This window comes from Ammospiza caudacuta, chromosome 2 (assembly GCF_027887145.1).
Source record: "Ammospiza caudacuta isolate bAmmCau1 chromosome 2, bAmmCau1.pri, whole genome shotgun sequence".
NCBI lineage: Eukaryota > Metazoa > Chordata > Aves > Passeriformes > Passerellidae > Ammospiza > Ammospiza caudacuta.
In genome coordinates, this window is record NC_080594.1 from 90,111,874 (window position 1) to 90,129,930 (window position 18,057).

The following is an 18,057-nucleotide window of genomic DNA, read 5'->3' on the forward strand; positions in this document are numbered from 1 at the left end:
GGCTGCCTGTTTTTACTGCCCCTCCCTCCTTTTTTGATCTTCAACAGACAAAGATACTATTTTTTATATCTAACACTGAATGTATGTTTATACATGCAGGCTGAAGTCAGCTGATCACTGGAAGCATAAATGAGGGCTTACTCAGCACTTCTTGCACCCTGCCTGTGTCACAGTACACTAACCATTTGTACTAAGTAACAATATACAGTTACATGCCAGGAAATGCTTATGTTACAAACCTTTAAAGTATTCTCCTGGAACAATAAAAAATATAATAAAGCCTGTTTTCAATACAGATGGATGCCATATGCCTTTACTGTCTATCACATTTTGGATCATAAACATGTTTGGATCATAAACATGGAATAGCAGCTAATCCTGTCTGATCTAGAAAGCAAATTTGTAGCTGAAACTGGTTTAATATCAGGAAGTAAAATGCCCTCTAGAAGACAGGAGTACCTGGAAGACTGGTAACAAGTTGCCCTCTGATAAAATCATCCACTTCTTCAGGTTTTAAGTGATACTGTCCATCTGGTTTTGCTTTTCGAGTTGCCATTCTGGCCAGCAGAATATTGGAACCTGTAAAAACAACAAATTAAAGCATGTCTGTGGTAACTTCTCCTCAAGTAGAATACCACAGTTCAACACTTAAGAAAAAAAAATGCAGAAAGTACGGTCAGATTCTTTAACTTTTACCAAGAATTTAATGAAATCTATGCATATATATTTGCAGTGTCTACGTTCAAATTACCAGCCAGCACTTATTTACTATAACAGCAGTGAAACTGTAGTGCTAACTGCAATTGCAAAGGTAATAAGGGAAGAATTCTCCTTGGAGTCATGAAGTCAGCTTGTCTCACAAGCGGATTTCATACACTTATAGACACTCAGTACAAGTATGTACAGATACTCAACTCTACAATTAATTAGGAACAAAAAGAAAGGGGAAAGGAACAAGCCAAGAAGAAACAAATCAAAGTATTTTCAGATGTGTGATTTAATATACAATACCTACAACAAATCACAAATCTTTGCCCTCAATATCTTCTAAGAACTATGCAAGATCATGTCACCCTGTAAACTCTTGCTGCTATCTCCATTAAGGAACACAATCTGTGTCCTTTTTCTATTTACTGGAAACTTTTCTATTTTACTGGAAGTACTTCATAAAAATGAATGCAAGAGTGGAATTTTAGCATAGTGTTCAGATAAAGAAGTGACAGCTGGATGGGCTGTTGACTTAAAAGTTGGATTTGATGATCCTTGCTGGTGCCTTCCAATTCAGAATATCCTGTGATCTCTGTTATGGAAATTTTATACATTTTTGCTTACAACTTTGCAGTTATGAAAATTTTCTTGCATTTTTATTCACACTAATTTAACGTAAATGGTAAAATATTCCACAAACACTTAGAAGTTTCAGCAAACTTAGACAGCTTTGATCCATTAACAAAAGCAGCCTCTGCTTGTAGACAGAAATGAAGTTACTTACCCATCCCAACAGAAGCTGTGCATTTAGTTTGGTCTTTGATTTCAGTGCGGATAGCGTTTGCAAATTCATCAGGAGTCAGTCTGGTCTCTGTGAGGATTTCAGTGATATCTACTAGTGCTTCATCACAACTGACTGCTTCGATGTTATGGGTATAGCTATCAACACAAAGTAAAGCAGGTGAAACACCAGCAACAGCTCACCATCTGTTAAAACAAATATGTAGCAAATAAAGTCTTCTTTTTGGGGCGGCATTTCCCGGCCTATTTTGTATCACACATCACTTAGATACTAAAAATGCTAAAACAGCAAATTACAGTAATATTACTAATGTAAGACTAATTTGAATATGCATCCTGATTTTAATGGAACAGCTGGAGAGGGAGTGGAATAATTGTTTTTCATTCACAATAACAAATTTCCAGTTTTATTTCAAGTGCATTTTAAACCAGAAAGCAGTTTCTAATAGATGTTACTCTAATAATCCATTCTTCAATTACTCAAAAAACATCTCTTGGAAGGATCTCCCTTCTAAGCAGGGATCTGCTTCTCACTATGTGAATCCGTAAAAAAAATTAACAGTGACTCATTTGGAAGTCAGATGTTGATTGTTTATAGCACGTGGCTTCAGGATAAAAGAAGGCTCAGAAGCATGGTGCTCAAAGTAACAAAAATACTACAAAGGAAGACCTCAAACAGGAATAGCTTCACTGAAGCTGAAGAGGGGGAGATGAAAATACAAAATGAATAATAGCAGCCAGCAGTGGCAAACAAATTATGTTTGATAACCTTATCATGAAGATCATGCAAACATTACCTTGCTAGTATTTCATATACTGTCCGTGCAACTTCTTTGTATGCATCAAAATCATATGAAACTGCTTGAAGATTTGGACACAACTTTTTTGCTTGGCCAAAAAACATTCCATTCTTTATGCCAACTTGCCTAAAATTAAATAATAGAATAAATCCCAAGTAAACACAGTGCAAACTTTTCCACAAATTAACTAGGAATACTTTCAATTTAATTATTTATCTTTCCCAACAAAAATGGAAATAAGAACTCAGTCAACAGGTAGAAATTTAAAAAGTTAAAAAAATAACTGCAACTAGAGTATTTGAATTAGTTGTGTATTATTATTAAGCCATGGAGCATGAGAAATTTGCCTTTAAGAAACTGCTAAAGACAAAGGTTCCAGAAAGCACACTTGCTATCTTCTGCTTCCAATTAAAACCACACATATACCACAGTGACTAAGGCAGAGAGATCTTCTATTCCAAGGTGCAAGCCTACATAATTAGGCTCCTGCTAACAAAGTCTGAGATACAAATAGAAGCCTGTCTATCCCAGCAAGCCTAAGAAAGCTTCCAACCAAGGAATAATTTCTGGAGTATTATTTCCATCAGGAAAAACCCCCTGTATTCTGGACACTGTGCTTATATTGATAAAAGTTGTTTCATACTCTAAACCTTTCTAAGTTAGGTCATTGGAGATGGTCAGCAGAGTCTTTCCAAAAAGGGTTTTAATAGTCACACTTTTGGTTTGAAATAAAACCTTCTGAATGTGTTATTAGTTCTACAGAATACTGCAACTTTGATACAAAGACATGATGATAACACGAATTCAAGAGCATCACAGTGAAAGGCACAAGGTTTTTCTTCACAGGCTTTATTTCAACTTATACATAGGAGGGGTTGAGAGCTACTGAGCAGCACCTACCAAGCAGCAGCATCCAAAGGGAAGAGTTTCTGTTAAATTCTAACAACCTATATAATTCCAACTTTTGAACAGAAACTTTTTCTCTAGATAAACTGAAAGACACTAATAACTCCTATTTTTGGACATCTTATGCCTGTCTGTATGGGATTTTCAAGCAGACTACTGGGTAACTTATACCTACCTGGCTTCATAACTACAAGAAGCTATTTCAGCCATGGACAGGACAGTGAGATCAGAGTCAGCTCCGTTTGCATGTGTGGAATCCGTACGCTCCCAGACTGATGAGTCCAAGTGATCAGGTACTCTAATTTCTGTTAAAAAAAAAATTGTCCACGTTATTCTTCCTAAGAGTTCAACAGAATGAATGCCAATAAAATAAAAATTATGGATTTTATTTTATACAATTTCTATACTTTTATCTTTTGACAAAGACGTTCTTAATAATATTGATACATATTGTGGTCCAGAAAAAAATCCAGACCCCTTCCCCAGTATTGCCTCTCTGGATAGGTCTGCATATACTACTGAGAAGAATATTAATAGAAAAATGGTGTTTCCCCCAAAATTACTAGACAGCAGCTCATTGGTGACTACATATACTATACCGTAAAATAAGAATGATCTTAGCTTTACTGACCATAACAATGATCAAACACACCTGGCTAAATGTTAGAACCACATCCTGCCAACAAATACAAGACACTAAAAATTATTTAACAACTGCTCAACTAAACAAGAAGACACTTAGCAATGTTCCTTTTTACAAAATGCACCCCTGATATCAAAACACTGAAATTTCATAATATAAATATAATATAAATCCACTTCATATCATACTTGAAACTATTTTTCTAATAGTCTAGGTACCAGAAAGTGATTTTTAAGAAGTGAAAACCAGGAATGATAATTAGTTGAAATAAAAAACACTAGCTAAAAACTTCTATTTTCTTTAACACTCTTATGGGGATATTAACTGAAATAACTTCTGCTTTTACTTATTAATAATCACTTATTAGGATGTGTCAATTTCTTTCAAGTATCACCACAAACCTATCTTGGATCAAAATGATACAATTATAAGTAATGCAACCTCACACTTTAAATGAGACAGACCTTCCCTCATTCTATAAAACTTTACTACATATTCTTACATAAACTTTAAAGGATCCTCCAGGCCCACTGGGTACTAGGTACTAGACAGAATTCCATGACACTGAATAATGGAAACAAGCAAAAGATTTCTAGTTCTATTTGGGTTTTCACAGTATGCAAACCTTGAAATATGTGCTATACTCTAAATATGAAACAGCTTGAAAAAAATCACTAGATGCAAAAACTACTATGCCTGCCCAAACTCCCATCAGATTCAAAACAACAAAGTATCATATAGATAAAATGCTTCTATTTATTTAAAATGAAATCCACTACGCAGCTCTTTTTCATTACTGTAGTCCATTTAATACCAAACACCTTTGTAATATAATAAATGGGATTTTATTATAGTCCCACAATGAATATAGAGTGCCACAATGCCTAATTATATTTCACAGTGCTAACTTCTTACACACCAACAATCTGACTGAAAGGAAACCTGGTGCTATGTGCACATATGAGTAGCTATCAAACCAGAGAAAGTAGTGTAATGAGTGAGTGGAGATACCAGGGGTAGAGCCTAATTCATGTGGAAAACTCCTTTTATTCAGAATTTCTGCTAAATTTGCGCACTTTTTAATTTCTTAAACATTTTAGTTTGTGATGAGCTCAGTAAGTTACCTAAGATGTCTGCAATTGAAAATTAGAGCAGAATTATGCCCCAAATAAAGATAAGAATGACAAGAACAACTTCTTTAGTCCATGCCTTCCTGTGCCCTGGCCTGAGATGATGCTGTCATCTTGTCTATCTTCACTGGATTCGCCGACTTTTTCCACATCGCAGCAGAGCAGATCCCCCCATGAGTTGATGGAGTCACTTCATGTGAAATTCAGGGCAATGCAGAACACATTGTCCTCAATGGAAGGCAAGGTAGAGAACCTCTCCTCAAAAGCTGGGAAACTAGACAGGCACATGGTGAATGTGGAGCAACGGATGGAGAAATCAGAGGCCAGGACCCAAGTCTGTGAAAAAGAAATCGCTGAGAATAAATCTGTGACTAATATGATGGTTAAAATCTGCTGCTCTTTAGAATGAAAAGGGAGATTCTAGGGTTGAGGGAAAGGAAGTCTAGAAAACATTCACATCTTGGGCATCCTGGCCATGGAAGAGACCCCAAACTATGAATCCTGATTAACATATGTTAATCTTTTATTTTTAGAACATGAAATGTTAAAGATGGCATGTATGTAGAGAAGCAATTTCTACTATCTAGAAAGCCTATCTCCAATTTGAGGATTAAGGGTGAGAAGGGTATCAAGTTTTTAAATTTAAAAGTTATGCATTTTTAGATGAATTAATACAAGAAAAAGAAAGTATTTCATAAAAGACTGAAGATTCTGTTGACACTAGATTTTGTCTAGCAATGCAGATCAAAGTCAGGAACCAGTATCACTAAAGAAGTAATAAAAAAAAAAAAAAAAGAAGTAAATGAAGCAGCAGAATTCAGTATTTTGTCAAAAGTGGTTCACAAGCATTTGGGGGTTTGTGTTTGAGGGTTTTTTTTGTTATATTTTTGTTGGCTTTTTTTTGAGAGGGTGAGGTGCTCTGTTTCTGTGGTTTTGGTTGGTTTGTAATTTGGAACCTTTTGTCAAATAAGCAAGATCTGGAGAAGGCAGTATCAGAGAACAGCCTGGAAAGTATGAAGCACCAAAAATTGAAGTAGGTTCCATGTTGAAGCATGGATGTAAAAATATGCTCATGTTCTGAGCTCCTCCCAACTACCTCTCTATTTCATTTATATAACACGTCCCCATTGTGTCTGTTTTAACAGCCTAATTTACTATTCTGTATTTTTGACATTTTTGTAAAAGCATTTCTGCAGGTAATGCTTGTGCCTACTGCACTGTACTTCCCTGTGGCACGGCACAATTAAACACATGCTGTGAAGTGTGTCACTTTCTAAGATACTGTGATGTCTGAGAAGCCTAATCAGCAATTCCACCTTTACATCTAAGACCATAACTAACTATAATTTCTTTACCCCAAAAGGAAGACAAACCCTGAGAAAAAGCAAGCAGAAACAACGGGTTTGGGTTTTTTTTAATTGGCAAAATGATTGCACATGGAGATAAAATAAACAGAGACTCAAAAATATTATGAACAGCAGCTAATGAAACAGAGACTATAAAAAGAGTGTTTGGAAAAAATCCTTTCACCAAAACAATAGGCTGCACAATCAGCCCAAGTGTCAAGAAAGAAAGAGCTAGCTGCCTGCCTGCATGCAAGCCAGTTGAGACTGGATGCTGAAGTTAAAGAAATGAATGTGTGATATCCAGAAAAAAGGTGCCACAGTAAGAAACTGAGGTTGTTATACAATGAGGTTGAAAGCTGCTGTACACTTAAGCAATCAATACAGCAGAAGAGATACTAATGAATTTGTGAATCAAAAGAACATGCTAGCTATCAGCTAAACTGTAATTCAACCATCTACCTCTCCAAACCACTCAGTTGTATAGTCACATCCTTATCCAGTTCAAGGCTCTAATAAAAGTTAACAAGTCACTGTATAAACTGAACTACCCATAAATACTTCATACACAAGCTCTACTACAGAAAATCCAACTCCATAAAGACTACAGCTATCTCTGGAGCATATTGAAAAGTCCTTAAAAGCTTGTGGGTTCCACAGACATATATTCTACCTCAGTTTTGAAGTGTTCTTAAACTACAGCAAAAAAGATAAATGAAATGGCATCAGTTCCAGTAATACCTTGGTTATATAAATGTCTTCAAAAACGCCCAACAACCTGCCAATATCCAAAGTACTAATGTTTTATAAACAACCATGGAAGAACAACCTGTCTTTTGCCCCATTTTGTCTCATCAAAATAAAACACTGAGATGTAAACTTTATAACAACAGTACTTAGTACCACAAATTTGGTAAAAACTGCATACACAAAAGGGCAAAGGAGAAACTCAACTTCCAAGTCTAAACCAAACTCAAATAGCAGCTACCCCTTGTATATGCACTTTTTACCAACTGTGTGGCAAGAACTACGCTTCTAGATGATTAAATAAGACTGGTACTGGCCACTTAAGTTGCCAGTGTTTAGCAATATACTTTCTCATACTAAATACAGTTCAGGCAGTATAATAAAACCTATTAATACAACTTTGGTTTATATTAGTACGCTACTACCTGAGGACACAAAGTTACACATTTCTAAATTACTGCAGGCAAGTATGGAATTCTCAAACTACAACAGACAACTTGGTTTTCAAAAAACAAAATATTGAACAAACAGAATTCATGTAAATTGCACAGACATTCCGGAGACCTAAAATGCTCTATGGACCACCTAAATTAACTCATTGTACACAGATATGCTACATGTGCAACTCAAAAGCCAACTTCAAACAATCAGTTTCTCACTGGCCATGTGCTACTGTCGCTACGTTTACAGAAAAAGCCTCTGTAGTAGACTTTAAAAGTTATTTTACACCTTCTTTACTATACTTGACTTTCTGAGAAAAAAGTGATCCTGGACAACCTGTATTTATTTTTCATTTTAAATAACTACCAGCATTCTATCTTATATTCAACCTCAAAAAAGTGAGTAAAACCTAAAATTACTCTAAAGTAATTTACCCATCCTGAGCAAGACTAACTAACAAGAAGCGACAGTGTCCTGCTATTACTGAGGCCACAGAGCACTGTGTTGTTCAAAGGTATTTCTTTTCTGAAATCTCCCACATGAAAGAAATAAATTTATCCATGGTACACTTTCTGAATAATTTTAAAGCAAAAGTCTTTCATAACAACAATTTAAAACATACATACAGACAGACTTATCTGTACCTGCTTTGCCATTCAATAGCTTTTTCTGGTAATATTGCTGTTCAAGCTGGGGGTTTGCACCAGGGCGCAGCAGTGCCTTCCCTGTACCTCTGTTACTAGTAACAGCTACTGGCTTTCCTGTGGAGAAAAAATGCATATACTTATAGGTCAATACCTATAACAGCTTACATTTTAATAAAAGCACAATTAAGATAAGATCATATGGACTTTTAATTTACTTTCTGTAATTTCTTTCAAGCTTAAGTGCTATCAAGGCAGAAGGAACAGCTATGAAATGGCCTCGGAATTGTGACAATGAATCTGTGTTAATTGCAGTCACATGTAAAGAAGAAAAGTTTTCCCAAGTGAAAATACAGCTAATACTAGTTTGTCTTTAATAACAAATATAAATGGAAGCTGTGAAATGTCACCAATAACCTAATGATTAATTAGTTTAAGATACAGCAAACACTGGTCTGATTATAAATACTTCAACATGTTTATTAGCTTAAGTAAATCAGAAAAATATACACATGCCAAAACACTTAGTTCCACTTAGTTTAACTGTGCAAACCAAAATTTTTAGTAAACTTTTGACTTTTCTGCATTATCAACACCTCCATAGTGTTTCCAAAGCAAGCTAATTTATGCACTGAAAAGTCTGGCAAACTTTTGTGGAACAGAAAATGTATTTGCAGAAAAGTCCCACATTCTTTATGTTCCAGTAATGCAATTTGAAACTGGGCAGGAAATCAAGTTTTAGAGAACCAAACACAGCAGAAGAACCTTTGATACAGCTGCTCCTGCCTTTGGACAGAAGAGAGCAATGGAACCACATATGCATTTTACTCTTTTCCTAAGGTCTGTGATAGTTGGGAATGTGAGATGGTCTCCACTGCAACAAGTCCTCAAACTCATGCACCCCTGAAGCTCAGCGTTTGCACAGAACTAGAATCTCCACTTTGAACAGTACACTTGAGAAAACAAACCCACCAAAGTTTGCTATGGTGCTCCACTAACTCCCTGTGTCTTAAGGATGATCACACAACTCAGACTTCTAAATGCCAACTGAATTGCTCCTGAATCCTCCAGGTCCTATAATATCTCATGTGTAATAGCTTAGAGAAGAAAGGAAAGGAGAAGCAAACTTCTCTTGAAAAATATGCATCAGGTAGAGACAATTCTCAACCTTGACCTTTTGACTTTTCTAGTTAAACAAAGCAGCTTAAACTACTTCAGGAAGAATATTAGGCTATCCTATTTTCTTAAATTTATCTCTCTTTCTTTTAATAGACAGTGCCCATATGCCACTTTTTAGTATAATTGAAATTTGATTTCCAATTTCTAATATGGTAGATTAAAATCTGAGTAAGTTTATGTACAATGTCACAGAGAATAGTTACTACAGATTTAACTTCTCTCTTCTTACTTTAGATACTGAAAGGAGATAGCAAGGAGAATTCCAGTTCTCTCTTCCACTTGCTTTTGGATTGTGAGAAAATAAACAGGAATATGAAAGTTGCATGGTCTAACTACTGAAGATGCAAGAAAAAAGATTAATATGCCAGATTAATTTTATAATTGTGCAAGTTGGATTTTTTAAAGGCTTAACTGAGTAAACTGTAACACACAGAGTTAAAATACTGACCTTTGAGATCTGGTCTATTTCGGATAGCCACAGACACAAAGAAGCAATCCATATCCACGTGCATTATACAGCTCTGTGGCTTGGCTGAGCTCGCAACAGACACATTACCTAGTATGAAGATACACCAACAGAAAACTTGAACCCTAATTTACACACTTCAGTACTACTCACAGCACTCATCAAGGTCTATTATCAAGTTTTTATCACCTCTAAACCATAAATATTTTTCTTTCCTCTCATCAAGAAGGTATTTAATCTGAGAAGGGTAAATATAAGCAGTAGACAAACAACCTAAACAATAAATTAACTTAGAGTTTCTGGTTTTTATTTTCTTATAATTAACACCTTTTACCCTAACAAGGTTCCCCGAATCCAAGGAGATAATGCATGTTGCTGGCACTGGATCTTACTTGTGCTACGTTAACACCACATCAGAAGAGAATTGTACTCCTTTTTGTTCATCAATCAGAAGACTGCTTCAAAACATAAAAATGTAAGTTTAGCTGCACTACGAGCTACCATTATTCTTCATGAAACACACCACAATTAGTTTTGAAAGTCCCATGCAAGCAGATTTTGTCACTGCTGTACTTGGACGCATGCAAACACTCAGCAAAGATGAGCAGGTAACTCCTCACTGAAAATGGTACATGCCTAAAACACTGGAAATGCTTTCTACAAGTTCAAGTCTGCATGGCTGTGTTGCTGACCTACCAAAGGTGGCAATATCTAACAAAAAAAATTAATTTGAACAACGCATAAAGTGTAACAGTGAAAAAACACTTTAAAATACATCAAGTGAACTGTTCCACTTAACATCTGAATTAATTAACTAAATAATCAGAAAAATATCCTCTTGATTTTAATAATTTACATTTTGAACTAATTTGAAAAATAAGGACTGTCTTATAATGGGTGTATTTACAAATCAAGTGATCAAGTTAAGGAGCTGCTACTTGTCAACTGAATCACAGGCATTAACTATTTGAATACTCTAGGCCAAATCAAAGGGAAAATATAAATATATTAGCTTATACCACATTTTGATTTAAAAAATACACATTAAGTAGTTCATAAGCTAACATGTTTGGTAAGTATGGTGTCCTAGCACAAAGACAGAATCAGTAAATTTATTATCTAACAATTTTTTTGATGTGGCAATTTCTTCTATTTCAAGCATATTTTCATATGATTACAAGTGAATAATTTTACAGCACAGGACTCAGAATCTCTTTAAAGGTACAGAGCTAACCTTTTAATTTAAGAAGAGTGTAAACCAGAGATTCTAAAGATGCAAAATATTTTATCTGTAACATTTTGACTCTAATGAATTCTACATTTTTTCACTTTGGCCCTTGATGCAATGACATTAAATACTTCTCTTCACGCCAGGTTTAAAAGTCTCTTATGACACTACTACCCACTTTAACAGACACAGAGCTATATAAAACTCTAACTAACAAAAAAAATTTAGATTTTAACTCACGTCCAAATGTTACTCATCTTTCAAATGCTCATGCTGAACAGTAAGGATTTTTTCTTCTCTTTTTTTCCCCCCTGCAGATTTTCACAAAGCAACTACAGATTTGTGTATTAGATGTACATAGTATTTTTCTCCCTTATGAATCCATATATCTTGGTAAAGCCAGAAATACTATTTCTACAAGGAAGAATTGAATATAGACCAGAGTATCGCATTAAGTAACATTTTAAGTTTAAAAAACCCAACAAAGCCAAAAGCACGTGCATCCATTAGCGTTCACTGCACCAAAGTCATCAAGTTTTTCCAGATAGTCTGACTATAATATGAATACTCAATACTAAACTATGTAGTCTCATTTGAACATTTAATGTACGGAGATATAAGGCATCTTCTTAACATAAACCTTCTTAAACAAGTATCTACCTGTGTCAGTTTTAAGTGCAGACCTGCCTGTTTTCCATTTTTTAACTTTTTCCCTTCCTGGAAAGACACCGCTGTTTTTTCTCTGCAGGCTGTTGACAAACTCTGTCAATTCACACTTCCATGTTGATATATGATGCAGTCTTGAATGTGAATAAAAGTCAGAAATAAAACTACAATCTGAAGGTTTAGACACAGGTAAGGAAGCTGCCTTGCTAGGAGCAGGTCCAGAAGTGCTTTTTGTGCTTGAAGGCCCCTGAACAGTTGAGTGGTGAGCACCATTTATTTTAGCATTACTGTGCAAAAATGAAGATGAGGATGAGTTACTCATAGTCCTGTGTGGACTCCACGAAAAGTCTGTATTTTTGTTGCTTTGCTGCAACTGCTGCATTGTGCAGTCTCTAAAGTCAACCATGCCTTTGTCAGTCTTCCCCTCCTCCTGCACAGGGCCTGGAGACAACCTGCCTGCAACACCGTTGCCGGAGGGCACCAAGCAGTCCTGTGTCTTTAAGGCACTGGTAGAAGTGTGTGTGTGTCCATTGAAAAGGGCAGCGCTGTCTTTATGAGACTGAATCCCGTTTTGTTTCCGTATGGGAACAATCTCCTCCAGCTCTGTAAATCCAAAATCGTCACTTTCTTCTTCCTCTTCCTCATTCCAGCTGTTAATTCCATTGGGTGTGATTTCATTTTCCATTTCATATTTTTTAATATGATTTCTGAAACAGATATAATAATTAAATACCACATCTTTTATTTTAAAAAAAGGCACATTTATATGTAATTTCAAGCTTTTTCTTATGAACTGTTCTCAATTTATACTTCAGTTACATTACCAAGACAATTATCTCAAATTCTGAGCCACATCCTCTCAACAGCACAAAATATAACACCATACCAAAGATTTTAGAGATTTCATGTAATATTAACTAGGAGTTTACACAGGAGTGACCGTGCTCACATTAGAAAAGCTATTTCCAAGGCCTTTAATCTGGCAGGCAGGCTCCCACTGAATTACAGTAATTATTTGTTTGTTAACAGAACTGTACTGCCACACACAGCATGAATGTTGCAGGAATACACAAACCATCAGAAGGAGCTGTCCTTTTACCAAGAGATGCGATTTTCCTTAATTAGTTATAAACAAACAAAAAGAAATAAGAAAGTATATACAAAGAATTATTTTTTAGGAAATTATTTTAGATTCATGTTATAGATTCATTTCATTTTTTCATCATGAAAAAAATCTATTCAAGCTCTAGAAATCACTTAGCTTTGATAAAAACCACAAACAAACTAATTTTCAGCTTTTAAGCATATAAACCAAAGTATTCTGCCACATGCACACTAGCACAAAGACAAAGCTTCCATTCAAAAAATTAACTCTGGAAATGAAAAGTCTTTAAGAATTCTACACAGTCTTGATCTGCTGGAAAAAAAAACCCACAAGCCCAACCATCACTCCCAGCTCCCAAAGCTAGCAATTTAAGTATACAAAAGAAAGTGGGAAAAGATTAGCTATTCAGTATGCTACTGAAACCAGAAACTCAAGCATGAAAACAATTTGGTTAAGATTATCCAAATATAAATTGCAGTAAAGATAGTATTTTTGAAGAATTGTGTGGTTGAAAATGATATATTAAGTGGCACACACTTAGTGGATAGGCAGGCTTTTAAGGTCATGTTTTTCAGACTGCATTGACATTTTGGGAAGTCTGAATATTCTTCTCATTTAAAAAAATCTTTAACAATGCAATAGTAAGAGGTGATGATGATTTTACCACTCATTGTAAAATATGGGTATGAAATCCTACTTAAGATATTAATTTTTTGAGACTAGTTTTATTTTCCTAAGTGTAGACAAATCCTACTCATGTGGTGAAGTATCCTCAGCATTATGCGTGACTGGATTGTCAAAAAATCAGCAGACTGTGAAAGAACTCAGATCACCAGGAAAAATCAGAAAGTATAGTATCTTGCACAGTATCCTTAGCCCTGCTTGAGCAGTAGTGTGGAACCAGATGACATCCAGGTATCTTTTCCAACCTAAAAAATTCTATAATTATTTTATATATATATAATTATTATAATAAGTTATTATTCTTGCCTATAAAAAACAAACATGTATTTCTGAAAAAGATGCAGAAATCTTTTTCTTATTAAAAAAAAAAATCTGGAAGAGTTCAAGTGGAATGTTCCTTTCCAAATTCCAATTCTTCTGCCAGTTAAAAAGTTTTACTGATGCTTTCTCTTCAAGTCTCCTCTCAAGTTCTTAGGTGCCTTAGGATACTTTCTAATATTGTAATTTCATTTTTCAATCCATCTTCTCTCTCAAGCATGACTTAAACCTTGGTGTTAGCATACATAATGTATGCCATGACTTCCTTTTTCTTTTTTAAGAGGCTAAAGAAAGAGATTAAGCACTAGTATGCATTTATATTCATTCCAAGGCACCTTTAGCAAAAGCAGTCACCAGCTTTTTATTTTTGAAATAAAGACTCACTTTTCAGTGTCACCTATCAGAATTCTTTAATGCATGCCTGTTGCTTCCATACCGATATATTACATCCTAGGACTCCTAGGTCATATTATCAAACAAACTGTGGTCCAAAGACTAGAGATAAGCCTTGGAGTCTTTCCTTAACTATTTATATGGCTATACCTTACTTTTAAATTTCAGCACCTCAGAGCTTACAAAGCAGAAATGCCTCTCACAAAGCTGAAATGAGCTTTAAAAAAGCTATTTACAAATGCAAACTCGTTATGGGTGAATGATGAGCACCTGCCTTACAAAATCAGAAACACTTACACCCTGTTGAGATCTTTAGCTATATTGCTTGGACCTGGCACAGCATCTTCAGGTTTTCGTACGCTGTTAAAGTTGAGACCTTTCTGAACACTTGACTGCTTGGTGTAAAGCTGATACGGAATGTGCGAAAGGAGACGTCCAGCTTTAATGCTGAAATAAAAAAAAAAGGAAAAACCAGTTACTGCTTAAGAAATTTTAAAGTAATCCCAACATTCTATGCTAAAAGAACCCCCGTATTTGTACTTGTAGTGCCCTCCACAACTCCTTTCTCACCCTTAACTGGATTGAACTGAAAAGTAATTTGTGATGTGGTGACTGATGCAACAAAAGCTATTTGCAAAGATGTGCTGGTCAGTAGTCGACATCCATTTCTCTTTCCAACTGACACACACAAACCCCAAACATTTAATTTAAACAAAACAGTCAGAAAATCCTTGCTTAGTGGTCCAGGTTATTCTATCTGAACAATAGTGACTGAGCTTTTTATCATGGAACAAATTAGGGTAGAATCTGAAAGAGGTCAGCTAGGATGTGGTTCACTGTTAAAAATTAACTACTTTTTCCATTCCAAAAGGCTAATTACCTCTTCTTGTAAAAAATTCACTGAGACAAGCTAAGCAGAATAATTTCCAAGCAGACCTACCATAACTACCTACAGCAATCATTCCAGTTATTCCTATTGTGTTCCAGTCTATCTCCCTCTTCTTTTTCATCTTCCACTGAAACTGCAATTATACTCGAGTAACTGCTAAATTCCTTAGGGAAGCCACACACTTGGAAGTGAGACAATCTCAAAAATACAACACTAATCTCCCCACCCCAAAAACTGTGGCTGGCAGCAGAGATAACAGCCTTCCAAGCCTACACTTCACCTCTTCTTTGTATGGAATTCTTCATACTGGCTCAGAGACACTGGGACTTCTTCTAGCAGAGGAACCTCTCTCATTTCAAAGCAGATTAGTATTAGCATTTAGTTTTGAAGATTGAACTGGTGTCAGATTTTAAAGATAATTTAGCTCAGTGTTTTTCAGCATCTGAATGCTTTCTCTTGCTCGAATCTGTACTACTATCAAGGGAGCTGGACAGTAGAACAAAAGCCCTTGGGAGCTTTCTGGCTGCAATTAGAGAGAATATTGTAGGAGATCACATTTCCCAATTAGATAAATTAAAACTAGTTAAGCATATACATATACCTGGTAAGGTTTCTATGGAAATGGAATAGAAAAACAGCCTCAAAAATATATCAATGAAATACTGTTTTATACATTAATATATATCATTCATAAAGGAACATTATTTGCATTAAACATTGCCAAATAGAGTTAAAAATACACCTGGGAGAGTTCCCAAGCTTTCTTGTACACAAAGTGGTAATGCAGCAACTGAGCTTTTACAATGCCTGACTTGACTGTTTCTCAAAACACCATGTGAACATAGGTGCAGAACCAACTTGGTAATATTTCAGAGTAATTGCTACAATTTCAAGATGATTAAACAAACCCACATTTATTTAAGAACTTGTTCACAATGTCACAGTTTTAGCTACTGGAGTAGCTGCATTACTAGATAAACAAACAGTTGTCTTTTTCCAAACTGCATTAATGTGCAGCAATAGGAATCCTAGTTAAGATGTACCATTCAACATCTTTACCCATTTCACCGTCCCTGTGTCACAGAATTCATAATCACTAAAAAATATTAGGTTGGAAAGGACCTCTGGAGGTCCCCAGTCCAAACACTGACCAAAGAGTTATCTTTAAAATCGTATCAGGTTGCCCAGGACTAGAAGTCAACACAAATTTTTACTATCTCCAAAGGCAGAAATTCTACAACCCTCTCTAGGCACCTGTTTCACTGCTTACTCTTAACTATGAAAAATATTTTTCTTATAGTCCAACTTTTCTTTGCTGCAACTTGTGACTACTGCCTCTTGTCCTCTTGCTGTACATCTTAAAGAAAAATCTGTCTCCACGTCCTTTGTAACCTCCATACAGGTAATGAAAGACAACAATTAGATCCCATCCTACTCCTCCCTCCAAGCAGAACAGAACCAGCTTCCTCAGTCTCTTGTAATATATCACATGCTCATATTGGTGGTACTCCTCTGAACTGAACACTGCAGTTGTCAGTACTTTTCTTACTGAAAAGCCCAAAATCTGACACACAACTCCAGATTTAACTTCAGAAGTGTTGAACAAATTGGAAGAATAACTTGCCTTGGTCTGGATTGTGGTCTTGCTAATGCAACCAGCAGCTGTTAGCCTTGATCTCCACAAGGGCAACACTGCAGCTTCATGGCTATTTTTCAGGGTAAGACTTGAGGGTCCTGGTGGATTACAAGGGAGTATCCCTAGCCTGTCTGGTTGCATGGAACTAATTCTGTCTTGCATTCAGGACTCTTCATTTTGCTTTGTTGAATTTCATAGAGTTTCTGCCACCCCATTCCTACAGTCTGTTGACGCTCTCCAAAGGGCAGACCTTCTTTACAGTGTATCAGCTGTTGCCTTCTATATCATCCACAAACTTGCTGAAGCCACTTTCCACTCTATCACCAATGTCCATGTTGTAAGTGAAGACAAACTGCATCTGCCCCAGGATAAACCCTTCAGAGATGCCCTCTGTGGCTATTTGCTGGTCTGACTCTGAACTGCTGACCACTATGGTGACCAAGGCAGTTGGGCCACTACTGACATCCCTCAGCCAGCAGCCCACTATCCAATTAATATCTCCCCAATTTGTCTTCAGTAATGCAACAGGGGACTGTGTCAAAAGTCCAACTGTAGTCATAGCAAATGATAGCTACTCCCCTCTTTTGCATTTGAAATCCTCATCAGAAAACTAGGTGGCATACCAGAATAGGATTTTTTAAAAAGTATTTTAAACTATTTCCTTCACATTTGTACTAGATTCTTTAGGAAAAACATTCACCTGATTTTAAAATCAAAATAAGGAATCCACAAATACTGGTACCTCATGTTAGTTATCCTCAGTCTCTGAAAGGTGATTATAAATGCCAAAGCATGTTAAAAGAATACTCAAATTTGAAAGTCAAGCTCACAGATAATCTGAATTTGGCTTTTACTGCACAACAACCTTTCCACACTACATAATGGTAGTATGGTGTAATGGTGTATTTTTCAAATAAAGCAATACTGACTTAGGAAGGAGGCCTGCCTCTAATCCTCTTCATTTGTTGCAAACATGGAGAGGTAGCAAAAACACACAATAAGGGGCATGCAGAAAGAATGATTTTGTCACTACAGCAACCACACTATTACTCTGCAACACTGGATTTTGCAACTACTGTTACAGAAGATCTCTATGGGATACTAACTAAACCAAAATTGTAGAGCTACTTCCATTTAACAATAGGTTTATTCGAGTCTGACTTTAGACCATAGTTCAGAATATGCAAAGCCTTTAATGCAGCAATAAAGTTCTTCACATGCCTTACTATCCTTGTGCAAGTAACTCTGCAGAATCTTATATCATTTCCATGGCATATTCCAAGTTATGAACATTTCTGGTGTTTTACCTCAATGTCCTTTAGTTGGCTCT

At 35.9% G+C, this 18,057-nt stretch overlaps 1 protein-coding gene across 4 annotated transcripts in view; it reads right to left on the reverse strand.

Annotated features, from left to right (window-relative positions):
* REV1 (REV1 DNA directed polymerase) overlaps positions 1 to 18,057 on the reverse strand; it is a 54,692-nt gene that overhangs the window by 17,948 nt on the left and 18,687 nt on the right. For 3 of the 4 annotated variants that reach the window (XM_058824691.1, XM_058824692.1, XM_058824693.1), the window contains 8 exons: positions 14,500 to 14,649; positions 11,697 to 12,409; positions 9,791 to 9,898; positions 8,164 to 8,280; positions 3,391 to 3,520; positions 2,307 to 2,435; positions 1,493 to 1,647; positions 460 to 579 (listed from right to left, as the gene is read on the reverse strand). In XM_058824691.1, coding sequence (XP_058680674.1) covers positions 460 to 579; positions 1,493 to 1,647; positions 2,307 to 2,435; positions 3,391 to 3,520; positions 8,164 to 8,280; positions 9,791 to 9,898; positions 11,697 to 12,409; positions 14,500 to 14,649 — 1,622 coding nt within the window. Of the gene's footprint in view, positions 1 to 459; positions 580 to 1,492; positions 1,648 to 2,306; positions 2,436 to 3,390; positions 3,521 to 4,982; positions 5,259 to 8,163; positions 8,281 to 9,790; positions 9,899 to 11,696; positions 12,410 to 14,499; positions 14,650 to 18,057 lie in introns of those variants that run through there. The other variant, XM_058824695.1, reaches the window with a different exon arrangement.